Source organism: Pan troglodytes, chromosome 10, assembly GCF_028858775.2.
Source record: "Pan troglodytes isolate AG18354 chromosome 10, NHGRI_mPanTro3-v2.0_pri, whole genome shotgun sequence".
Lineage (NCBI taxonomy): Eukaryota > Metazoa > Chordata > Mammalia > Primates > Hominidae > Pan > Pan troglodytes.
This window is the reverse complement of record NC_072408.2, coordinates 91,848,778-91,875,951: the sequence shown is the minus strand read 5'-3', so window position 1 is coordinate 91,875,951 and position 27,174 is coordinate 91,848,778. Positions and strand designations below refer to the sequence as shown.

Genomic DNA, 27,174 nt, shown 5'->3' with positions numbered 1-27,174 from the left:
CCTGAATCAAAATATATCATGTATCCCATAAATATATATATACCTACTATGTACCCACAAAAGTTAAAAATTAGATTAAATAAAATCATTAGCTTTTGTAGGATTTTCATAGTTTGAGGTCTTCTATTTAAGTCTTTCATCTATCTTAAATTAATTTTTATGGGAAATACCCTTCTTTATGTCACCTTTGGCAAATAATGTATGGCTAAGTCCTCAAAAGCAATTGCAACAAAAACAAAAATTGACAAGTGGGGCCTAATTAAACTAGAGAGCTTCTGCACGGCTAGAGAAACTATTAAAAGAGTAAACAGACAACCTACAGAATGGGAAAAAAAATCTGTAGACTATGCACCGGACAAACATATAATATGCAGCATCTACAAGGAACTTAAATCAGCAAGTAAAAAGCAAATAACCCCATGAAGAAGTGGGCAAAGAACATGAACAGAGATGTTTTGAAAGAAGACATACACGTGGCCAACAAACATAAGAAAAAATGCTCAACACCACGACTCATCAGAGAAATGCAAATAAAAACCACAATGAGATACCATCTCACACCAATTAGAATGGCTTTTGCTAAAAAGTCAAAAAATAATAGATGTTGGTGAGGTTACAGAGAAAAGGGAACACCTGTTCATTGTTGGTAGAGATATAAATTAGTTAAGCCACTGTGGAAAGCGGTTTGGAGATTTTTCAAAGAACTAAGAGTTGAACCACCATTCAACCCACCTATCCCATTACTGGATATATATCAAAAGAAAAATAAATCATTCTACCAAAAAGACACATATATCGGTATGTTCATCGCAGCACCATTCACAATACCAAAGACATGGAATCAACCCAGATGCTCATCAACAGTGGATTAGATTAAAAAAAAAAAAGTAGTACATATATAGCCTGGAATAACATATAGCCATAAAAAATGAAATCATGCCTTTCGCAGCAACATGGTTGCAAGTGGAAACCACTATCCCAAGCCAACTAACACAGAAACAGAAAACCAAATACCACATATTCTCATTTATAAGTGGGAACTAAAAATTGGGTAAACAAGGACATAAAAATAGGAACAACAGACACTGGGGAAAACACGAAGTGGTGTAAAGGAAGGGGACAAGAGTCGAAAAACTACCTACTGGGTACTGTGCTCACTACCTGGGTGACAGGTTCAATCATGCTCCAAACTTCAGCATCATGCAATATACCTTTATAACAAAGCTGCGTTTGTACCCTTGAACTTAAAGTAAAAGTTAAAAATCATTAGCTTGATAGGAATATTCTTGTGTATACCATACTTAAAATTATAAAAACATTATATTAAAATTGGAAACACTATTATTTCAAAAACACTGAAAAAGTACAAAATTTTAGAATGCAGTAACTCCTCTTTGTACAGAACATTTCCTGTGCATTAAATTGAACTAAAAGTTTTAAATTTACATATTTATGTAAGTAAATTGAAGGACCATGTGTTCATGGTGATATAAAGAAAGGAATTAGACCACTCCATTTTAAGTACCAAAAGCAATAATTAAAACTTCAGATAAATAAGACTTCTAGTTTCAAAATCATTTTAAGAATGTCTCAATTATTCATAATCTAAAGCAATTTTGAAACAAATTTATTTTTAATATTTTTTTCAGAAAGAAAATATACTCATCAATTTGTAGGGAGATGACTTCTATATACTGCCTAGTTAATCTGTAACAAACAGATATACATTCTGTAATTGGAAAACTGGCTCTACACTAAAAATGAAAACATTATTTAGAATTGAGCACTTAAGAATTGAAAATTCAACAATTACAGCTGTATAGTAACAAATGCTACTCAACATTATAATTTATATTATTCAGTGTGATTTAGTAACATGTTGCTTTCAATCAACTATACGAGCACAATTAAGTTCTAGTTATTTATGATGTGGCAATTTCTGTCCTTTAATCTTATTATAGTACAGAAGTAACTGCTACAGTATCCTTGTTAGTGGTATTTACTTTTGAATATGAGGAGCTTCCTATTTCCTCCTTTAATTGAAACTCTTTTCATTGAACATTTAAAAAAAATCTTTATAGTATAGCAATATAGTCCCCTACTCGACCACAGATTTTTCCAAATACATGAGATCAAAATAAATTTTTGTATTAATTATGGATACATGTATGACAGGAGCCACATACATAAAACCACTTTATGCTTCGAAATTAAGGTCAATATAGAATTAGTAATCGTATGTGTTCATTACTGTATGGTCAACTAGAAAAACAGCAATTGGAGCATAATGGGTGTTGGGTAAATGTTTCTTAAAATAAATAAATGAATGAACTTCCCTAGCCTGTGGCAAAACTCAACTATATTTATAGCTCTCATACTTTACTTCCTTTTTCTTATAAAGAATTATGTAAAAACATTTGAAAAAGTTATACTTTCAGACTCTCATGACTTGAGAATGAACTATTCCACCTATAGAAGCTATGAAACTCTCATTATATTTTAATAACAGATTCCAAATCAATTTTCTACTTAATCATCTGTATTTTCCCAAATCCTTTACAGCCCATTGAAGATAAAATTCCCTAACTCAGCAACATACATTTAGAGATTTTATTCTCAATTATTCTTGAGTTCAACCTAAGAAGTGTCAGTCATCTATGGTAAATGTAATTACAAAAGTAATGCAAGCAACAAGTCTATTTTATTTTTTTTTTTACTTTTTCAGAACATTTATTCAGTGGTCCAATCTCAAATCTATTTGGCAGGGAAAAATAATATTGTTTTAAAAATCAGCTGCAAAGGGACTGAGTCCAAGGTTTGATTAGTGGTTTGAATAAAACAGCTACAAAATAATTTCAGGTATGTCACCTATTATTCCAATAGCAGTTCATTACAATTTACTTTGTATAAGAGAAGTGAGACTTCTTGATCTAATAGTTAATAAGCAGCTAAAATATTATTATTCACGTTATGGTATAAAGAAATATTTAAAAATCCTTAAGCTCAGTGCCCTTTTTTGTGGTGGTTATTACTTAATACAAGTTACCATTAGTAGCAAAATGCCAAAAATAAAAAATAGTTAAAACATTTAAAAATAAAAAATAAAAATATATTCATTACCCATAATTATTGCTCTTTAGTCTTCTCTTTTGAGATATTACTGCATATAACCCAATGGTCTATTATTTTCAACTTTATAACTTTTTTGATGAAACAGGCTATTAAGCAGCCCTCGAAAACAATCCATTTGCCTTCTCTTTGCTTGCTTGAGACCCACATTTGACAAGTGGTATTAGAAGCCCTGGGCCATGTTCTTTACATACAGCATTTTAAAACTCAATGATCCTATATAATAGATATTGCTGTTCCAGTTTGTGAAAGACAAAACTGAGGCTCATACAGGTCAAGCATTTGCATAAGGTGTCACAGCCATAAGTGGCAGAAATAAAATTAGAAACAATATTAACATAGAACTTAGTAGTCTAATAAGCTACACTTCAATAATTTTACATTCATTTCCTCTTCAGTCGATATACTTTATCTAAACTGTGAAACTGGTAGTAATGAGGAGATAAGATTAACATTCAATTGCAGTTCTTTTTTTTAAATTATACTTTAGGTTACATGTATACATGGGATACATGTGCAGAACGTGCAGTTTTGTTATATAGGTATACACGTGCCACGTGCCATGGTGGTTTGATGCACCCATCAACCCGTCCTCTACATTAGATATTTCGACTGGAATTCTTTATTCATCAATTTATTCATTCCCCCACTCATCCATCCTATAATCAGGTAATGAAAGTCATTACAGAAAGTTCCTGACAAGAGATAGTTTAACGTAGAATTTTTTTTTTAATTTTATGATGGTGTGAGATCAATAGACATTTAGTTGAAACCATACTTCAAATTTTGAATTTTGATCTTTTCCCAAGCTAGCAATATAAAGTATGATCATTTCTCACAATGTCAGGCAACGGCAGGGAGCTGCATCTCCCAGTCAGTCACATGATCATGAGGGTAAACAACAAATACTCTACAGTGTACCACGTTGCCAGATGATTTTGCCCAGTTGTAAGCTATGTAGGTTTATCTGGATGTAACTTCATTGTAACTTGAGGAGTATCTTTATTTGCCTGGCAATGTGTAAAGAAGTATGAACAACACGAAGATCTGATTTATGTCTTGAAGTCTCAAAGTAAGAGATTAATGTAAGCAAAATGAATGCATTACTGGGAGGCAATAAACTTTTCTAAGTTGATCTCCAGAAGGACATCCCAAGGATGGCAGTGAGTGATCAGGATAAGAACAAAGATTTGAAGCTAAAAGATCAGAAAGTCAAAAAGAAACTGAGCCATGGATCAGTAGTAACAGTGGTGAATAAAGACACCATGGTAAGCCATCTACCAAACAGAATCTTTACAGGAGTTGTCTGGTAACAAAAGATGATATTTTCTTAACATTTTAGCATCTATATGGCACATTCATATGTATTTTTCATCTTTATACTGCCTATTTGATGCTTCAAAGCCAAATTAAAAGCTTGAGATAGTTGTTTTAAGAAGGGATGAGAGGATTATGGTGCCCTTTAGAACACTGCTACTCAGATTAGTCCATTCACCAGCACCAACATCATCATTTAGAATCATTGCAAGAATGGAGAATGGGTGGATCACCAGACCTATTGAATCAGAATCCACATTTCTACAAAGCTTCAGGTATTCTATAGATTTTAATAGTTTGCCAGGCCTTGCTCTAAGAAGTAAAAGAAAGAGTTAATATCATTTTATGTAAATTGACAAACGTTCGAAAGAAGGAACAGAGAGTCAGCTGGAGAAGAAATGCCAAGGAGAAAGAGGCTCACACATCTTAACTTCCTTCTCATTGGACAGAACAGAGACCTACAAAGCAAGGGAGGAACACTACTGTTTCTGTAACTTCATTTTCACTTTTGAAGCAAGTACACTGTAGGCATGAAGCCATCACTCGTGCCTAGCTTTAACAGATACTCATGAGGAAAATTAAATAATTGCTAATGTTATCATATTGGAAGGCCTGCAGCAATATGTTAGAGAAAGAAAAGTGCTAAAACATGATTCCAGAGATAACATGCGCAAGGAAAAAATTGGAGAAGAGCAGATGAGAGATTCTATATGTAGCTCTGCAGACCTGATAGATGTGGCAAATACATTACCCAGGAAATAAAAGACACTTAAAAGTGTATGTCCCAGTTCTCGTCTCTTATATTGCTATTTCATATACCAGAAATATCTTCAAAATCCCACTATTTTATTATTCTCTCACAGGATACTCTGAAGCCTTATTTACAGCAATTCTCAAGATCCATAATAACGTATTTATGTGTGTATTTATTTGTTTAAGCTCCGTAAAAGACTGGGTTTTCTTTGTTTATTAGTCAACCAATAAATATTGATCATCTTATTGGATAGATGAATATTTGCTGAGTGAATAAACAAAATAATGTTTATCTATTAATATGATTGTTCTTTCTCCTAGGCATCTGTCTAGCAAGAAAGTCTATCAAGAAACTAAATAAACTTTATTGAATACTTTTGACTTTCAGGCCTTAGCTAAATATATGTATTTTAATCATAAGTGCTTTCTAGTGTTACACTGTTTAAAATATTATTTTCTCTTTTTCTATACGTTTATTAGTTTCTGTGTCTTAATTTTGGTTGAAACTATGTTATCCATAACCATATAAAATTAGTAACATTTGATGACAACTATTTTACATTTCAGACATATATGCACCACCTTTAAATGGCACACGCTAAATAATTGTTGCTAGATGGGAATTCTAGGGTCTTCAGGGTCTTCTGTCATGCAAGCCCTTCTTTCACAACAGTGGTCATGGACATAAAATCCACTTTATTCCAAAAGCAGCCACTAGGTGGTGTGGTGGCTCAAGTTTAAAGCAAACTTCTGTTTACTTAGGAGTTTCCTACTATAATTCTAACCCTAACTTTCTATATGCTTCCATTCTTAGAGGTTTAAATAATGACTTGAACACAGGCTTCAAGATATTAAAAAACATAAATCAAAGCTTTTTATAGAGTGTCACTTAGGGAAGATGCCTCGAACAATTTGTTGAGATATATCCCCTCCCAAATGGGGTAATATTTCATTCATAACTTTATTAAACAAGAGACAATTCTTGTATACAAAATATTTCTTTTTCTAAGATCTGAAAAGTTATAGTTTAAAGAGCTAATTGTAATTAAATGTGAAAAATTATTATAAAATTAGAAATACCTGCTGTAAAGTATCCCAAGGGCCACATCGAAGAATTTCCAGTTTATCCAAAGCGGGTGTCATGTTGGCTGGGCATTTCACAGGTCTCTTTCTTCTAACAATTTTCTTTTGTTGATTTTGCTTGAAAATTTCAAGCCAAGGTTTAAATGATTTTATCCAGGCTAGTCTCCTTTCTTCAATAGAATATAGAAGGGTTGACTCTGATACACAGCAGGTCATGCTATCAGGTTCAGGTGCAATTTCATGGCATTTTTCTGAAATATTTCTAATCTCAGATTTAAGAGAGTTGACTTCTTTAGATACCATGGAGCTTTCTGCATTATAGTTACTCAAGCCCTCACAAGGAGCATGTCTACCTAACACATAATCTTGGTCATTTCTTTTGCCTTCTATATTTATCATGGTATCAGTTGTGTTAAAAATCACAATGCCACTATTCCAAGCATTGTCTTTTGGGGTCTCCTCAATTTCTTTGGATTTTGAATAAATTTCTTTTTCTTGTAATATTACGTTTTCTCCTACATCTTTGGAATTTTCTGATGTTAGTGAGAGTGATTTTTGTTTCACTGAAATAACTAAAGTATCCTTATCTTTATATAATAATCCATTCTGTTCTTGTATCTCTTCTTTTTCTACTTTTTGTATCTTTTTCTGCTGATTATCTTTGATTATTTTCTGCTCTTCATTGGTTTTCACCTCACTGATTTCTTGGTTATGTCCTAATATTATCTGGGTTTTTTGTCCTGTATTCTCATTTATGACATGTTTCATGATTTTTTCTTCTTTTTGTGCATCAGACTTTAATTCTTGCAATGGAAACTGTTCTTTCAGATTTCCTTTTAGATCAGAGTTTCCCAATTCAGTTTTGTTATCTGTATTTTCATATTTTCTTTCTTGCTTAACCAATTCTTCTGAACATCGTTTTTTTGCTAGGTTTTCATTTTTTTCTTCCATTTTAAAATCTGCCAGAATTGTTTGGCTTGATATAGATTCTTTTAACTTTACTTGTATTGATTCTTTTAATATAGTCTGTCTATCTACATTTTCTTTCATATTTGATTCCTCAACTAGCCAAAGGAGAACATCTTCCTGCTTCTTTGAATTTTGATCCACTAGATTTTTGGCTATATCACCCTTATCATTTGAAATATCTTCAAGACTTAAATGTTTGTTATTATATCCTCTCTTCTTTAACGCACTACTTATTATTAGCTGTTGGCTTGCATCTTCTCTTAATATTATTTTTTCCTTGCTTATTAGTTGCTCTCTTTCCTGTTTCACAATATTCTTTTTTTCTTCATATTCTTTTTCTCTCCTTTTCCTTTCCTCTTCCTTTTGCTTTTTTCTCTCTTCTTTTATCCTTTGTTCCTCCTCTAATCTTTTTCGATTTTCTTCCTCCTTTTGTCGTATTTTTGCTTCCTTTTCCTTCCACTCTTGTGCTTTCCTTTTCTTACTTTCAATTTGCTCTTTAATAATTGGGCCATATTTTTTATAGGCTACAAATGCTTTATATTTAGCTTGAATTTTAACAGCTGCATTATTCTGCTGTTTTAACAAACAATTTTTTTCTTTTTCTTGTTGGTCTTTAAATCTTGTTCTTTCTTCTTCCATTTGTAAATGCAAGTTTCTAATATACTCCTAAAACAAAGTAAGATACATGGTAGTCAGCATAAACTAAACATGAGATGTTACTAAAATGTCATCTGAAATGTAGATTGAAAACAAATACTAAAACTGAAGTCTTAATAAAGTTTCTATAAAATTTATTTAGAGAAACTAAAGTCATTTATCTTAAAAGGTATTACTTTTTTAATATTTAGGAGATTGAATCATGTTAAGTTGATACTCTAATGTTACATGTATTCTAAGCCACCCAGATATGAATTGAAGATTTCCTTGAAGATAGAAAGCATATAAAATCAGAAAGACACAGAATAAGCAAACAAACAACAACAACAACAAAAGGGAAACCACAGGCTAAAAACCATGTAAAAGAAAAGGACTTCAAACTTTCTGGAATGAGAGTTCTGATAAAGAAGACTCAGAGCTAGTATTGAGACTGCAAAAACAGGAATTATTTTGTGAAACTTATGGTACCAAGAAAGCCAGATAGTCCCTACATACAAACAATATACAGAACCAGCCTACTCACATATCTTATCCCTTCTCAATGATCAAAATAGTTCATAACCACATACTACTGCATTTAATGAAATATTTAGAGTTAGGTGAGAAAATATTATTTTTACTAGAGTCCTAAACCAAAAGTAAGAAGATCAACAAAATTGAGCAAATATCTAACGGAAACTAACAAAAAGGATATGAGACTATATCTTAATCAGCAGAAGGAAGAACCAATTTCTGAGAAAATCAAACTATTAAATAAACTAGATAAAAATTTAAATAAAGATATTTTAGAAAAAATATTTAAACAGGAATAACCTCATATTTCAAGTGTTCAAATAAAAACGACTCACTTAAACCAATAATCAAAATAGAATGGCTGGATAGCTGATTACTTAAAAAAAAACTTCAAAATGAGATGTTTTCCCCAAACAACAAATAATAACAAAGATAAAAATTATATGTCAGAGGTAAAGAAGATTAACACAGAAACTCCAACATATGACTAGTAGGAGTTCCTGAATAAAGAACTGAGAAAAACTGAAGGGAAGAAAATAATAGAAAAATACGTTTTCTTAAAAACAACAACAAAAAGCCATGGGAGAAAGACCGAACATTGCATGCACACATACACAACACACTTAGACAGATGCTAGCAATATTTCAGAACTCTGGGGAATGTAAGCTGTTAGTTTTACTGTGCTCCTTTTTAGGTGGTGTGTCTTTTTGCCTCTGGATGCTTCCAACACTATTTTTCCTTTGTCTTGAATTTGAATAGTACTACTTAATTCCAAGGTGTGATTTTCTTTGTATCTCTCCTCCTTGGAAATTGTGTGTCGCATTTGAAAGTAGGGATTATTTTCAATTTTATGTACTGTCATATCTTAAACACTCAGAGAAGTGCCTGACCTAGTAGAAAACCAGTAAATATGTGTGGATGAATGTATAAAATGAAAAAATCCTAAAGCTTCAAAAGAATGTAAGGAAAAGGCATCAAATTTGCAATCATAGATAGCACAGGCAAAAATAAATATGCAACAAAGTCATATCTTTACATTGTTAAACGTGGTAATAAATCTGTATTCTACACCCGAAGAAACTGACCATTCATTTTTAAAAGCAAACTAAAAATATTTTCAATCCTGGGTAACACGGTGAAACCTTGTGTCTACTAACAATACAAAAAATTAGCTGGGCGCAGTGGCGGGCGCCTGTAGTCCCAGCTACTCGGGAGGCTGAGGCAGGAGAATGGCGTGAGCCCGGGAGGCGGAGCTTGAAGTGAGCCGAGATGGCGCCACTGCACTCCAGCCTGGGCGACAGAGCGAGACTCCATCTTAAAAAACAAAAAACAAAACAAAATATTTTCAAATATGCAAACAAAGATTGAGAAAATCTAGCATCCAAAAATGTTTTTTGACAACTATTTAAGTGTATACTACAGGAAATTAAAAATTGAGTCCAGAAAATGGAGGAAGAGTCAGGATTCAAAGAACACTAATAAACAAAGAAACCATTATCATTGAATACTTACGTTTTTTGAATCGTCTTCTTTCTTCCATCATTTTACTTAAAGATGGCTATTTGTTTTACTGTTACTCCTTTTTAGGTAATGCGTCTTTTATCCTCCAGATGCTTCTAAGATTTTATTTTTCCTTTGTTTTGAATTTCAATAATTGTATTATTTATTCCAAGGTAGCATTTTCTTTGTATTTGTCCTACTTGGAAATTATTTTTCATCTTTGAATATGCTGGTTGATTTTTTAAAAACAATTTGAAATCTTTTTAACCATTATCTCTTTACCTCATTGCTTCTGCCCCATTCTCTGCCTCCTCTCAAGATATGATACAAATTTTATATCTTTTCACCATGTGTCACATATTTCTTGTGCTGTTTTCCTCTTCTTGCAATTTTTTTTCTTCTCTGTGCTTTAATTTGGATATTTTCTATTGAACTGTCTCATTTCACTAATGGTGTCATCTGCTATGTCCAATCAAATTCACCCACTAAATTTTAATTTTATATACTGAATTTTTTAAACTCTAGAATGTAGAGTTGGTACTTCATTATAGATGCTATTTTTCTTTTCACATCACCTGTTTAAGTATTTTGCTACTGGATGATAATTATAGGTATTTTAACAGCTCTACTATACTTACCATTTGGATTATCTATAGGTGAGCTATTAATGTCTTTTTTTGTCACTTGTCATTCATATGACTCTGTCTCTTTACATGCTTAACCAGCTTTTTAATTTGACAATGTGTAGTAGACACCTACTTTTGCAGGAGCGGGTTTATATAAATTTAAAAAAGATTTGAAAGGAATACAAAAAAGGATAATGTTTAGCTAAATAACAGGATTATGGAGATATCTACTTTAAATTTGTAATTACTTAAAATAATTGTATATGAAAACTCTAGAGTAAATAAAAACTAAAACTTCATCAGTATATGTATCATCAGAATAATCTTATATTCAAAACAAATTTAATTGTGTTTAGGAAAAAGAGTAAGCTTTCATAACAATCTTTGAACATAAAGAAATATTCAAAATGGTACATTTCATCAAACCTTAAAAGAAATGTTAGAATTACAATTTTATACGGACAACACTCACCAAACCAGCTAACTCTCATTTTTAAGACATTCTATTTCAAGGAGTGTTTCTGAGGATTAATAAATTTTTAATGCCGTAATAAACTAAAATCTTATACTACTTAGGCAGCATTATCTAAAAATAACCATTTCAAGCATAGTAATGTATTTCAAATAAAGAAAGCTTAATGTGCTAAATAAAAACAACAAATAGATACCTCATGCTGTTTAAATTTCTCTTTCCAAATTTTCTCTTCTTTATAGAGTTCATCATTCATCTTGTCCTGTTCTTGCTGAACATATGATAATAATAAATATGACTATACTCAAATATCAAAAATATTATGTTAATTATATATGATTCTCATAACATATATTTGTAAACAATAGTTAAAGCTGACAACCCAACCAATGGCTTTCAATTTTTAGTACTGGGATAACAACTTTAATCTCAAACTGAAGTGTCACATAATACCTAGGGTTTCCATTCTGAGAACATAAAGAAGTTTGCAACCTAGGAAAGTTGTTGTATTTATTTGAGTATGTTTATTCACAGAATATAATGTATTGGCTCGAAACACTGTTAGGCATTGTAAAAATCACAATAATGTTTGTAAAATGGGTTTTGTGTTACAATTGTTTTCTCACCATGTCATACCATTTAATTCACATAAATCAGTTCAGTAAGTAATGGTTTTCTTTCAATAAGTTTTTATCAACACATTCGATAAGACTCCTCAGAATAAACAGATCAGTAAAATACAACCCCCTTCTTCAAAAACTCTTCTGATAATGTGAAGACACTATAATAAATTTACACATTACCCAAAATCTAGCAGAATAAGTTTATTGCAAGAGAAAAATATAAAAAATAATAATGGGCATGATAATTAGATCATGAAAGGTTTTATGCAAAAGACTGTATTTGAAATCACTAGGTTTTCAAGAAGAGAAACATATTTTTGGCACTTATTAAGCATTTTGAGCTAGGAAAATAATTACATCACTGTTTTTATGAAAATCATCAGTTTACATTAGATAAAATTAAAAGAGAACCAAGGAGACAATGAGATCAGTGAGCAAATTATATTAGTGTGTTGCTGTAAAGGAACACCTGAGGCTAGATAATTCATAAAGAAAAGAGGTTTATTTAATTCACGATTTTGCTGGCTGTACAGGAAGAACGGTGCCAGCATCTGGTTCTGGTGAGGCCTGAGGATGCTTTTACTCACGGTGGAAGAGAAATGAAGCCAGTGAGTCACATGGCAAGAGAGGGAGCGAGAGAGAGAGAGAGAGAGGAGAAAGTGCTAGGCTCCTTTTAACAGTCAGATCTTGTGGCAACTAACGGAGCAAACACTCAGTCATTACTATGGGGAGAGCACCAAGCTATTCATGAGGGATCCACCTCCATGAGACAAATACTTCCCACTAGGCCCCACCTCCAACACTGGTGATTCCATGAGATTTCAAGGGGATAAACATCCAAACTGTATCAGAAAGCATCGGAAATGACCATGTGAGAATGAGTAGGACCTTCTGTAGATAGGTAGCAAGAGTGAGAACAAATGCAAAGACAACGTAAACATGAAATTGCCACAAATTACCAATCATTAGATATTTTAAAAAGTGGGAAAAGTTCTTTGATCATTATCTCATATGAGCTATGGGAATTTTTGATGAGGTTTAAGCATGGAAGTAACGTATTTTTAAATAAATAGTTGTCTGACAGTGCTATGGATAAGTGTGAGAAACGTAAGACCAAAGGTAGGGAGACCAATTAGAGAATATAGTAAATATCCCAAGTTAGACCCTCAGGCAGCTTGAACTACAAAGGAGCTGTAAAGTACATGGATGAGAAGATGGCTAATACAATAATTGGAGCAAAGATAGTAATAAAAAAGAAGGAAGAATAAAACATTACCTTCATTTTTCTATCTTGGACTAATGATAATAATGTGGCTTATCAAAATTAAGAATCCCAGGGAAGAACAACTCAGAAAGAAAGACAATGCATTCAGTTTTAGATACATAAAGTTCTCTGAGTATGCAGTTTTTGTAGGAGAGTTATGTAGTCTACCTTGTTTTGATACAATTGTAGATTTGGTTATCAACGGTCATTTGTTTTAAGCACCAAGGCATAATAAAGGACACATTAGGGAATTCATTAAGATGAAATTATCAAGGTGGAGGTATATGGAGTAAGAAAAAAAAGGGACAAAAATAGAATCCATGATGTTAGTTCCTACCCAAATCTCAGGTTGAACTCTACTCCCCAGTGTTGGAGGTGGGGCCTGGTGGGAGGTGTTTGGATCATGGGAGCAGGTCCCTTATGAAGGTCTTTGACCATCCCCTTGGTGATAAGTGAGATTTTGCTCTGAGTCCACATTAGATCTGGTCATTCAAAAGTGTGTGCCACTTTTAAAAATTACCCAGTCTCAGGCGTTTTCTTTATAGCAATGCAGGAACAGCCTAATGGAAAACACAAGGACAGAGAGAGAAAATGAAGTCTAAAATGGATATCAATGAGTAATTGCCAAAGATGTGACAGAATCAAGACAATGTGATCTCACAGAAGTCAAGGGAAAGTAAAATGGTCAACCATCAAATTTTTGCTGGCATAAAATGCTACAGAGTCCAAAATAACTGAAAGAAACCTGTGAGTATAATACATAGAAGTCATTGGTTATCGTCCTCAAGAACAGTTTCATTCAGTGTGGTAATGCTGCCAAAAACCTAGCAGGATTAGAATTGGATTAGAAATGAAAAAATTGATACAGTATAAATAACCACTCTTTAAGAAGCCTATCATACACAGCCTTTAAAAAGCCAATCAAAGAACAGCTAAAGAAAAACATAAGAATGATCTCACGATTTTTCTTTTGTTTTATTTTAAGGATGGGAGGAAATTGAACATGCTTATAAACAATAAAAAAGGAGGAAGATGATAGGAGTGTTTCAGCATATAGAAAAAGCAGGTGTAGGTTGAAAAATGATAAAATATAAAGTAGAGGAGGAAAAGCTAACCTTTGGCAGAAGGAAGAAACATTTCTTACTGGGATAGGAGGGAAGGCCAATAATAATTTTAAAAAGGATGAGTACAGATGTTGATACTAAATAGCTGTGGAATTAAAAGAGAAAGTTTGTATTTGATGCAAAAAAATGTTATGTGGTTATTTGCTAATAATGAGAGGGGAGGAATTGGGTGTAATTCTTAAGAGATTTATGATTGCTATTTTGGGGAATGGAGAGGCAGCTAACAAACAACCCAGGAAAGAACTACTGACAGAAAGTAAATTATATATTTAGAGTCAATCATACAAAATATGGGCTAGTCCCATTGGAAACTTTTAAGCTCCAAGGCATAATGAAGGACATATTTAGGAATTCATTACACCTAATATTATTGCATTTCCTTAAATCATAATTATATGATAAATTGCAAATTAGTTTCAAAAAATAAGTTATAATTCTTTGAGGGTGGGATTTGCTGTTAGATCTCTTTTGCATCATCTAAGCACACAGCTGAATGCTTTGCCCTTAAGGTAGTCAGCAAATTTTGGTTATAAAACAAATAAAAATGACAACTTTGCTGAATAGGATTGAAATCAGATGTTTCTTAAATCTGAAAATACTACCAACACTTAATAGCAATTATGTATTTTAGTACAAACCAACAAATACTACTCCAATAATCTACATTATACTCAATCCTATTTTGGATTTCGTTTTCTTAAAGCTTTTGATCTCAGAAATGACTATGTCATTCTGGTCTACGGGAAAGAAAACATAACTAAAGGAAAATTAAAGATTCATATCTTACTATTAGAAAAAGTCATGGCATAACTGGTTCTACAATATTACAATTTAATGTGTTTATTTTCTTTTTTCTTCTTTCTTTCTTTTTTTTTTTTTTGAGACGGAGTCTTGCTCTGTCGCCCAGGCTGGAGTGCAGTGGCACGATCTTGGCTCACTGCAAGGTCTGCCTCCCGGGTTCACGCCATTCTCCTGCCTCAGCCTCCCAAGTAGCTGGGACTAGAGGCGCCCGCCACTATGCCCGGCTAATTTTCTGTATTTTTAGTAGAGACGGGGTTTCACCGTGTTAGCCAGGATGATCTCGATCTCCTGACCTCGTTATACACCCGTCTCGGCCTCCCAAAGTGCTGGGATTACAGGCGTGAGCCACCGCGCCCAGCCTTTAATGCGTTTATTTTCTACACAGTCAAGAAATGAAATGTCCTCAACATGGAGGATTAAAAAATGTTGAACAAGCTAATGTTCTTTATATGCAACACTCAAACCCAGCAAGTTCTGGATAATGTATAAATCAACTTTAATCATGAAAGATAGAGAAGTCAGTCATGCCTGTTATCCAAATATTCTAAGGTTCTCATGACCTGCAAGTGGTGTCCTAAAATCCACCAGTTTCTCAATACCGATATACCACCACTATGATCTGATTGTGTGGATCTCCTAGGGGGAAAACAACACCAACAACACATACGACAGAAATGAAAACAGTACAAAACTTCACACCAAAAAGTTTCCAGTTCAAGGAAGTAGCTCAATTATGAAGGTGGGGCGCAGACTGTCTCTAAATGGTTGAACTACTTTTAAATATGTTTTACATGTCATATGCCAGACCACAGAGCAAGGTTAATGCATACTCAAGAATTTTTCATTGCTTTTTCCAATGTTTCGAAGCATATAAAGAAAAACAACAATTTATATTATAAATTTCAGGCTATCCACGATGACCCCTGAAATTCATAGACTCCATTGGCCCCCAAGATCAGAAGTGTGTCTGACCTTCCAATGAATTTCAATAAAAACTAATCAAGGACCTCATATTAAATACTGTTAATTCACAGTCAATTTCTTCCTCTATCAGAGAGTAATTAAAAGTCATACTATTAAGCTCAATCTGCAACACAATCCAAATATCAATATTCTTCAGAGGTAGCTACTGATTTTAAAAATACATGAAAAACAAAAGCAAAATACCTTCTGAATGTTCTCTAATTTCTTCTTTTCAACTTTAAATTGTTTCATCCAGCAATGTCGCTTTTCTTCTTCTTCTTGAAATTGTTTTTCTTCTCTATCCCTCTGAGCTTTGAGAGTTTGTTTCTCTTTATCTTCTAATTCCTTCTGTTTCTCTTGCCAAGCCTCAAAAGACTGTCTACATTTTTCTTCCACTTCACAGTATCCAAAATTTATATCAGCATCATCTGCACTCATGAAGAAAAATAACATCATCATTTGTAAGATCAAAACTGTCAAAACTAATTCAAAGTATAAAAGTAATTTTTTAAATTTTTTTTTTAATTTTACTTTAAGTTCTAGGGTACATGTGCACAACGTGCAGGTTTGTTACATATGTATACATGTGCCATGTTGGTGTGCTGCACCCATTAACTCGTCATTTACATTAGGTATATCTCCTAATGCTATCTCTCTCCCCTCCCCCAACCCCATGAGAGGCCCTGGTGTGTGATGTTCCCCTTCCTGTGTCCAAGTGTTCTCATTGTTTAATTCCCACCGATGAGTGAGAACATGCGGTTTTTGGTTTTTTGTCCTTGCAATAGTTTGCTCAGAATGATGGTTTCCAGCTTCATCCATGTCCCTACAAAGGACATGAACTCATCCTTTTTTATGGCTGCGTAATATTCCATGGTGTATATGTGCCACATTTTCTTAATCCAGTCTATCATTGATGGACATTTGGGTTGGTTCCAAGTCTTTGCTATTGTGAATAGTGCCGCAATAAACATATGTGTGGATGTGTCTTTATAGCAGCATGATGTATAATCCTTTGGGTATATACCCAGTAATGGGATGGCTGGATCAAATGGTATTTCTAGTTCTAGATCCTTGAGGAATCTTAAAGTAAAAAAATAATGTTAACATATTCCCAAAGCGAGAATATGCAACAATAAAATACATTGTTGAATAGACGTAGAAATTTCACCAAAGTGAATAAAGTTACATAAGTTGACTTAAAATATTCCACAAAACTTAATATAAAAATAAACCCACAAGTGTGTGTGTGTGTGTATGTGTGTCATTAAGAGATAGTTAAGAGATAGTTAAGAGATACCAAATAAAGTCAGGGATAGTCAAATCTATTGCAATCAGCTGAACATGTGGAAAAAATATTTAAATCAAGTAAATTTAGAAGGCATAAAAGTATGATGATATGTAATTTAATAAATATAGCAAAGGCACAATAATCTTCAAACACTGTAATTGCTTTTCTAAATATCAAAAGAACAAAAATCAACTGTCCAATTTTTTTAAAATAACTATGATCAATCATATAAAAATTAACAAACATATCATTGAGCAATTTAGTCCACCTGGTAAAACATGTTCATCCATAGGCAAGTCATGAGGACTAGGCTCAGGAACAAAATCAGGACTGGCACAATCGGTTTTACTTCTCATAAATTCTTCTTTTTCTATTTCAGATAATATCTAAGAGGTTAAATGAGTACCAATGATTAAAGAAAATCAAAATAGAGAGTAAAGCTGTCGTTTTAATAATACATTAAATATTTATATGTATATACCAAGAATTTTAATGTACCCCAGATTTCTCTCAAATACAAATCTGCAGCACATTGATAATTATTCTCTTTACAATGAATAAAAAATTTTCCCATGCAAGCATTAGTAACGCTCCTTATGTTTTTCGGAACTCTAATAAGTCTTTAATATTATTCCACAATATTCAATTAAACCATCTGACAATCACTTCAAAATGTTTCTACTAATGTTTTCCTTTTAATATATTCTATTTTTCTGACTGTAGTGACTGTTCACATACACAAACTTTTTATATATTCTATATGATACAAAAGAGAACTATTCTGTAACCTAAATTATATATACATCATTTATATCAATTATTTTCCATAATTATATTTTCACCATACTTTAGTTGGAAAGATACAGGCTATTTATTCCAAGGAAGTAACAGTATAATAATTGAAAATTAATATTTCAAATTTGAGTATTACAAAAAATTCAATAGAGTAAAACATTAAAAAAGAATGATATATATAAGAAATTTTCAAATTATGTTAAACACATTATGGAGGAGAAATAGGTAAAAGGAGAGAAAGCTGGATAAAATGAGAGGTAAAAGTCAATCTAAGAAGTGAATCTTTAGGAGAGACTTTCTCTTAAATCCATTTGTGGGATTTTAACTTAAACTGCTAAGGCTCTTCTTATTTTTTAAGTAAGTTTTTCTTTTATTTGTTTCTAAAAACTACTATAAAGTATTGTAAATTTAAATTTTCTATAACATCTCTGCAGGAACATAGTACAATCCTAAGAAAGAGTAAATAAGAGTATATTCATTATTTTCTTCAGAATTTTTAGACAACAAAATTTGTGTAATATAGTTCTACTATTTTATCTACATGCACATTAAATTGCCAGGTATAAATGGCTCAACCCACCACTTTTAATATTCTTAAAGACTGAAAATTGAGTGTTTTTATATCATATGCCAGAAGAAACCATAAAACCACAGATGATTTGCTTAAGAATAATTAAATTTTTAATATTTAAATCAGTGAACTTAAAATCAGTGAAGTATCAATCTTGTGTAAGAGAGAAAATTTCTAATTATAATAGTGAATATTTTAAGTCAAATATTGAATATATACCTTAATTAATTGCTCTGAACTTTCTTCATATTCAGTTGATAGTCCTGTTCTTAAATGCATATGATTATTAGAAACTGCTCCATAACTACAGCCTAGAGAAAGAAAAAATGTATATAACTTCCAATATTAGAGTACAATACAACATCTCAAAATTTCAAACCCTTTCTTAATTTTTAACCTCAAATTCTATCAGGGTATATTGTTGATCAGTAAGAGTAACTCAGAATAACAGAAAAATTATTAAGAATAAACAATAGAGGAAATCTGATATATTTATTCTAAAAATAAAAGTAATAAATTTCTAAAGTGCTTTGACTCTATCATTTTCCATATTCTAGTGCCTGAAGTTTATTTCCCAGGCAAAAAGGATCATGCCTGGCTTGATATTGCAATGGCATCTTGATTAGAAATCAACAAAAATTCAACTCTATCTGCCACAAACCAGACATGACCTTGCACAAGATATTGAAAATATTTTAATAAAAATATTAATTTAAAAATTATAATTATTACCATGTAAATGAAGAGGAATTATATTTCTTATTTTATGAGTTGTTGAATTTTATAATTTTTAATTATGTGTGCAGATGTAGTTATGTTTATTTTCTTTCATTCAATTAATATGTTATAACGTGGTAATGTTTCCTAATAGCAAACTAACTTTACAGAGGACCATTCTGCTGGCTAACTGATTATTCACACCTATTTTGTCAGATATTATAGATTTTCTTTTAACACCTATTCACTACCTTTCTGGCATGCTTTCCTGTGTGAGAGGTCAAAAAGAAAAAAATGACATCATCCAGATACCTTTGCAGCTAGATTTCTGAGAGTGATTTAGTTTATGTTCATAAATATATTTACATAACTCTTTTTTTCATAAATTATTATGTATAAAGGGAGGCAGGTGATGATGTTTTTATTTCTATGAGCCAGAATGTGGTAGAAGGAGCTTGGAGTTGGGAGACAGGAGTGTATAGTAGAGGATTAATGTCTCTGAACTTCTTAAGTATAGCAGACAGCAGCTTCTGATGCAGCCCAGTTTTATGATATATGTGTGGGGTTTGTTCTACACCTTGGATGTTTAGACTAGAGACTGCTTCTTCAGTCTTATTAATAACTCGGTTACTTATTCTAGTAGATAGTCCCCAAAGATGTTTCTCCCAAAGAATCACACCTACTGGTATACATATCCCGTGTAGTTCCCTCTCACATAGGACATAAGCTGACCCTGCGTGACCATCAGGATGTGGCAGAAATGACGCATGATGTCTGAGAAAAGATCATGAGAAGCCCTACAAGGTTCCACCTTGGTCTCTTGGTATTTTGCTGTAGAACACTTCTCAGAATCTACATGATCTGAGGAGCGAAAGCCACAGAGAGAGGCTACATGTAGGTGCCTCCAGTTGAAAGCCACATCTGAACTCTCCAGCCAACAGGTTGCATCAATAGCCAGACATTTTAATGAGCTATTTTTTTTGTAATCCAGTCAAGCCTTCAGATGACTACAGACTTAATCAACATTTGACTATAAATGCATGAAAAACCCAAGCAAGAACTGTCCAGGTGAGCCCAGTCAACCAACAGAACCAAAAGATATAGTAATAAATTATTTTAACTTTCTAACTTTGTTTCACGGCAATAAATATTCAGAATATCTCTCCTTATAAAAATAAACAAAAAACCTTACTGCCCATAAAGCAGCTAGTGCCCGTTCTCTACAACTGAGAACCCCGATCAATACATCTATATTCATAACACAGCAATAAATATTTAGAACATCTCTCCTTATAAAAATAAACAAAAAAACTTACTGCCTAAAGTAGCTAGAGTGTCTGTTTTCTACAACTGAGAACCCCAATCATCTATATTCATAAGTGAAACTAGCTTCTAGTTTCTTTTATCTGTGCTATGCTTGTACAATTTTGATCTGAAATATATAGCTTTTAGAAATAAAGTATTTTTGCTCCTTAATAGGTTGTAAGAATTTAGTTATAACATCTTTCCTAGTTTAATAACATTTGAAAAATCTCTTTCCACCTCTTTGCCATATTATTGATTTGTTTTTCACTTTTTCAAATAATTTTGATAATTTGTTTTCTTGAAAAATCATTAATTTAATTTTAAACTATCATCCCGTGTAACAAATAATGTAATAAATAATTTAAACTAAATAATTCATATAAGAATGAATACATAATGTAAATTATTAAATTATTACACAGGATAATTTAAATTAAATTTCAATAAATTCAAATTTAATAAATAATACATATTAGTATAATTTAATGAATAATAAACTTATGATGATAATAAATTTAATAATTTTAACAATTATTTTAATTTAATAAATTAAAATAATTTTAATAATTCATACTTTATTTTACTAAGATAAATTTAATAATTTTAAATAATTTAAATAATTAACGATTTTAAATAATTAAATTAATTTAAATTTTCTGGGAAAATTACTTTATTCATTACGATTGTCAAATATCTTTTATAAGGCTCTGATTTATTTGATCTTATTAGAAATCAGATTAGATTAGATTAGGTTAGAGTTATATACAAGATCTCATAATTTTCTAAACCACTGCTGTAACTGTAGTTGTATCTCAGTTCATGTAACTAATTTCTACAATTGTGTTTTCCTTGATTTTTTTTATAATTAGGCTATAAATAGGCTGTATACCTGTCAATGTATTTATATTTTCAGTGTTTAAACCTGAGTAAAAATAAACAAAACATGTCAACATTCTTCATAATTCAACCACAGATAATCATTGTCAAAATATACAGCAAATCTTTACATAGCAATTCATGCTGGTGTTCGGGACAAAATTCTTGGAGCCACCTTCCTTTCTTCATTTTGTACCAGTCCACCAATATATGCTTCTCTTTCTACCTTAAAATAATGTCCAGAATATGACCATATTTCTTCATGTCTACCCAAACCACTCTCATCTCTTGTCATATTATTGCAATAGTCTTGTAGTAGCTTGACTACCTCAAGGCATATTCTCTACACAGTCAACAGAATGATTGTTTCCAAATAAAATTGAGATACTGTCATTGCTTACTCAAAATTTTTTATATGTTGAGAATAGAATCCAAAGTCCACAAAATAGTTTGGAAGAGCCCTATATCATCTAATCCTTTGTTTTCTCACATACAACCAGAAACGTTTACTTGCTGTTATTCAAACATATTAAATCCACTCAGTGGGCCTTTATACTTCCCTCTTTCCAGAATACAGGCTTCCTAGATAACCATGTGGCTCAGCCTTACATTCATTAAGTCATTGCTCAAATATCACCTTGTCACAGAGACCTTCCCTGACTATTTAAAATAGCAAACTCCAGTCTCTATCTCCTTACATTTTTTTCCTTCATAGCAGTTATCACTATTGAAATATTGCATATTTGTTTATTATCTGTCTCCCTACACTGGAACATTAAAATAGAGAAACAGAATCTTTGCCTGTTTTGTTCACTGCTGTATTCTTAGTGACTAGAACACATTCTATCAGAAAGCAATATTTATTGAATGAATATGAATATCTACATTGTAATTTATACTAATACATAAATGCCATTTAATTTTAAAATAGCTTTTAACATATCATGAATATTTTTTACATTAAATATTTGTCTGTCATTTTAAAAAATAGGTTTATTAGTCAACAAAAAAGGTCTTGTTGAACATTTAGAATGCTGCCATTTCTCATTATAAACCAAGCCAAGGTTAATTCTAATTAAATCTTTGATCTTTCCATTAGTCTTAGAACAATTCCAAGAAGTAAATTTGCACAATTCAAGCAAAATACTGTTGGGCTTTTCAAATAAGTGATTATATTTTTCCCAAAAAAAGATGTATATACTGATACTGCCAAAAAAAGTCTCTTGATTAGTTTTATTTTCTTTAATATAAAATAATAGGATGTCTGGTATTAATTAGGACTGCGGAAGCAAAATGCTGATGGTATTTACTGAAGACCTAAGAAAGATAGTAAAAAAAAATAATGAATGAACTAAACCCAACAGTCCAATATACTGTAGATATATTAGAAATACACTAAATGTATACACATGTGCACAGTAAGAGATAAGAACTTTAAGCAATTTAGTTTACTAAATTATAATTTGTTCATACTTACAGAAAGCTTATCTGCCAGACAGATGAAAATAGTACTTACTTAAAATATCAGTATCTTCCAGGTCCTGAAGAATGAGCTCTTCAACAGCTTTACTCCTGTTCTTTATGATGTTAATACAGTGAAGAACTGATTCTGGTAATTCAACTGAATCCTAAAAATTTGAATAATACAAGAAACTGTGAAAGTGTTTATTATCAAAATTATGTGTCAAATTTTGGACCCTTCATTCCACAGCAAAAATGTGACCAAAACATGTAAATGAAGTAAAAAGATTCCATATAAACAGCATAGTTCAGACAAATATATTTGGCTAGAGTTTACTTTTAATTTTCAGGTGGTTGTGCATTCCTAGAAAACTCTAAGAAAACAAACAAAAAGAGTTACCTACACATCACTTTCGTTAACTTTATTACAGGCTGTTTATTTTTGAATGCCCTCAATAGTTGTATATATTTTTAGATTAATTCCAACTTCAAATAAATATTATCAAATATTAATCAAAACTGCAGGATTATTTTTTCAAAATATTTAATATCAAACTAATACCTGATATAATTATTTATTACATTCAAAACTGGCTTTGTGATTATCATACACAAATTTAGTCACATTTGTAAGCTATTATAAAATATCTACCAATATAGCCTATGTAAATCGATTTGTAAATTTTCTAAATAGCTAAATATATTGATATGCAAAATGCAAAAATAAAATTCCTTCCTCCATAAACACCGTAACTAGTTAGAAAATATAATGCAAATAAATAATATTCATAACAACAAAATACTTGAAGCATCCAGGAACAACTTTAATAATAATCTTGAAGTTACATATATCTACATGATGACAACACTTCACTGAGGGACCTCAAGCATGGCATCGATGAAACAATATAAATGTTTCTATATAGAAGAACATGATATGCACCTGCTTTTATTTAACTAAAAACAAATATTGTCTGCCATACTGGGTTTTCATGTGTTGAATTTAGGATTTACAGCCAGCTTTATTTTCTCTATCCTAACTAATGGAATTCAGTGTTTAGTTTTGAGAATGAACATTAGAAGATAATGAGAAAATATTACCTTTCTTTTAGTACTACAGAAAAGCATGTAAAATTATATGTCATAAAATGAGTCCTGATAAAGTAGTGTATTAAAAATAGTGACAAAAATATCAATTCTACTTTTCTGACATCTGTCCTGCATTGAGATTTCTATTTCTTGTTTAACTAAGAAATAGAATTCTAAGCTACCTGGATTGTAGAGATTGTTGTTATGCCTTGGGAAATATAGTTCATAATCTGTAAATCCTTAGTTAATAATTTTTTCCCCTGGTAATAATACTTACATTGATTCTAAGTGATATAAATAATAGTGAGGTATCTTAATTGAAACAGAAGGGCTTTAAAATTTTCTTCTTCCTTTATATAAAAAGGTATAATAAAATATAAAACAATCCATTATTCTGTTGGATTTCATACTCAAATAAAGAATTTCAGATTTTTTTGTCTCATTTAAATGAGCTCTGGATAAAAGACATAATAATGTAACAATGTTAATTTTTCTAAATGCAATAGGTAGGTTTAGTGCAATCCTAATAAAATAACAAAGTTCTCAAATCTTTAAAAAATTTTCTTTTTCAAAAAAAGCTTAGTTAAGATTTTCAAATGATAAAAAGATGTGAAGAATTTGGTCCACTCAATATTTACAAATATACAACAGCAGGAAAATAATGAATAAAGTAATGGAAAAGAACAGACAGCCTCGGATAGATCATATGTACAATAACTATCAGTAAGACATATGATAAATCAATTGAGAAAAATTAGATTATTAAACAAGAGACACTGGAAATATTAGCTCAATATGTGCAGGAGATTTTCAAATTAGTTCTACATTTCATAACATTCCTGAAAATAAATTCCAGTTGGATTAAGGATATTGGTATAAATGAATAAATCTATGAATAAACTCTGAAGCATATAAACATTGGTAAATATACACAAATAAAAGGATAATTTGTTTTATTTCCAAAAGTAACCATTTTGATATGTCAAAAGATTTCATATACATTTTTCTTCCCATGTAATTTAATCATGCTAAAATGTTCACAAGTAAAAACAAAAATCAGGATATAAATATATATAATGATAATCACAATTTTACGAAGATGTATAGGTGACTATATATATTCAATATAATTTATATTTATATAAATTGTTTATAACAATGCTGCTAAAAATGAGAAGTACATAAAAACATCCTGAGAAACGTAATATTTCTCCTGAAAAGCCTACTCCTGCTAAAAGGCTCAAAAGTGCAATACTCACTGTATCACTGTCATCACTCTGGGTTTCTGATTTTGCATCACTCTCAATGTCTTCTTTTTCCAAGGAGGAAATGCTGAGTTTATCCAATTCAGCTTCTATTTCTGCTTTGAGCTTTGCATCATCATCGTCCATTATTCTTCATAATAAAGCACAGAACTGCTTTTAAAAATGAAGAGGCTAATATGTCACTAAAAATTATGTGTTCTCTAATTTGTCATACCAATCCAACATATTTATTTAAACATGTTTTAATTTAACAAACTTTTATCACACCTTATTATGGTTACACCAAACATTGTTTTATCTCTTCATTCTTTTTAAACTTTGACTACAAAATGATCAACTGTAATTGTACGCTAATACTCTTATTGATTTATATGTTTATATAATTGTACTATATATAATAAAGATCAGAATTGTTTATAAAATTTTTGTTTCAGTTATTAATACATATAAATGTAGGTATGTATGCATGAGTTGCAATGTAATATGTGTTGTTGTTAATGTTCTGTTTTTTATTTTTCACTGTTGGTCTTAGTCCCAAAAAAGGTTTGAAAATGTACTAGTCAGCTATCACTTTATTTTTCATGACACTAGTTTAAACTTTTCTTTCTTTACTCAAGGGCCTGACCTTTCCACCTGTCTTCTTGTTCTTTTCTTCATTCCTTCTTTCCATCCTCTTTCCCTTTTGTTAATTCCTCCTTTCACTCTACTCAATCATCTCAAAATCAGTTCTACCCATAACTTCCACCCTCACTCACTCACTCAAAAATAAAATAAAAAAAAGGAAAAGAAAGAAAAGAAAAGAAAAACAAAGTGAAATGGAACTCCAGACAGAACCAGGGCAAAATATTATCCTGTAATGGAACTCAAAGTGCATGTAAAAAGCTTTATTAGAAGGAAAGCTAGATTTTTTTTTTATGCCTACAAAGCAAAATGCACGGGTATACTAAACTTTATATAGAAAGAGAGGCAGGAGAGTATGGTGGAGGTAAGTGTCATTTCCTTTACATGACTTTCTCTGTTCATCTACTGGCTCATTAGATCACCCCTGTCCAATTACATATTTGAGCACTTACGCAAGTTTAAATTTTCTATTAGCAACGTTTTAAAAACAAAAGAGAATCAAGTGCAATTAATTTTTATAATATATTTTATTTAACCCAATATATCCAAAATATTTCAACGTGTAATAACAAAATTAATTATTAATATCATTGCAAAGAGTTTATATTCTTTCTTTGGACAGTAATTCTTAGAAATCTGTTGTGTGTTTTACACCTGCAGCACATCTCAGTTAGGATTAGCTGCATTTCAAGTCCTCAGTAGCCACCTGCAGTTAGTGGTTACTGTATATGACGTGCAGTCACGGATGGGTCTCACTGTAAATGGGCTACATTAAAGTCCTCTAAGTTGATAACGAATCACTTGGAGTTCACTAAAGCTGTCAAAAGTAGAAAAGCTTAAGGAACTCCCCCTTCAACCCCTGTAAAGAAAGGGGAGAGAAATCTACTTTATAAGGTTCATATAAATTATATATTACCAAAAAAAAAAAAAAAAAGAAACAGAGACAGAAAAGGAAAGGGTGCAAAGGAGGGCGACAAGAAGGGAAGGAAGGAAGGAAAATAATGTCAATTGGTTTGTGGGGAGCGGTGAGTGAGTAACCATCGAATGATCCCTACATAGCCAAGACATCTCGTTAAGTGTTGAATGAGTTCTCGAAATCTCCAGGGTGGAAGGGAGCCTCGAGCTTCGCAGAGTCGCACAGCCATCCCCCGACCCGCGGTCTCTCCCTTTCCTGGAAGTCTGGCCAGGCAGAGAGAGTCCCGGCTCGGCCTGAGCTCCCACAGCTGTTCACCTCCCTCAACAGGAATCCCAGCCTTAAGGCCCCGGCTCACCCCTCAGCAGCGAGATTCCTTGGCTTTGTTGTAAGACAGCGCCCATAGCCGCTACACAAAGCGTATCCATGGCAACGGCCAATCACAAGGAAGAGAGACCGGTTTTTCCCTACAGGTGCT

The 27,174-nt window shown here is 31.8% G+C and overlaps 1 protein-coding gene across 4 annotated transcripts in view; it reads right to left on the bottom strand.

Moving 5' to 3' along the window:
* Positions 1-27,160, bottom strand: part of LRRIQ1 (leucine rich repeats and IQ motif containing 1) — a 222,972-nt gene extending 195,812 nt beyond the window's left edge. For all 4 annotated transcript variants that reach the window (XM_016923928.4, XM_016923931.4, XM_016923930.4 and 1 more), the window contains exons 1-8: positions 27,055-27,160; positions 25,157-25,292; positions 22,864-22,975; positions 18,669-18,760; positions 17,352-17,469; positions 16,000-16,223; positions 11,217-11,291; positions 6,280-7,917 (exon numbers count right to left, since the gene is read on the bottom strand). In XM_016923928.4, the coding sequence (XP_016779417.4) occupies positions 6,280-7,917; positions 11,217-11,291; positions 16,000-16,223; positions 17,352-17,469; positions 18,669-18,760; positions 22,864-22,975; positions 25,157-25,288 (2,391 nt within the window). In that variant the 5' untranslated portion in view covers positions 25,289-25,292; positions 27,055-27,160. The remainder of the gene's footprint in view (positions 1-6,279; positions 7,918-11,216; positions 11,292-15,999; positions 16,224-17,351; positions 17,470-18,668; positions 18,761-22,863; positions 22,976-25,156; positions 25,293-27,054) is intronic.
* Between the last annotated feature and the right edge of the window lie 14 nt (positions 27,161-27,174).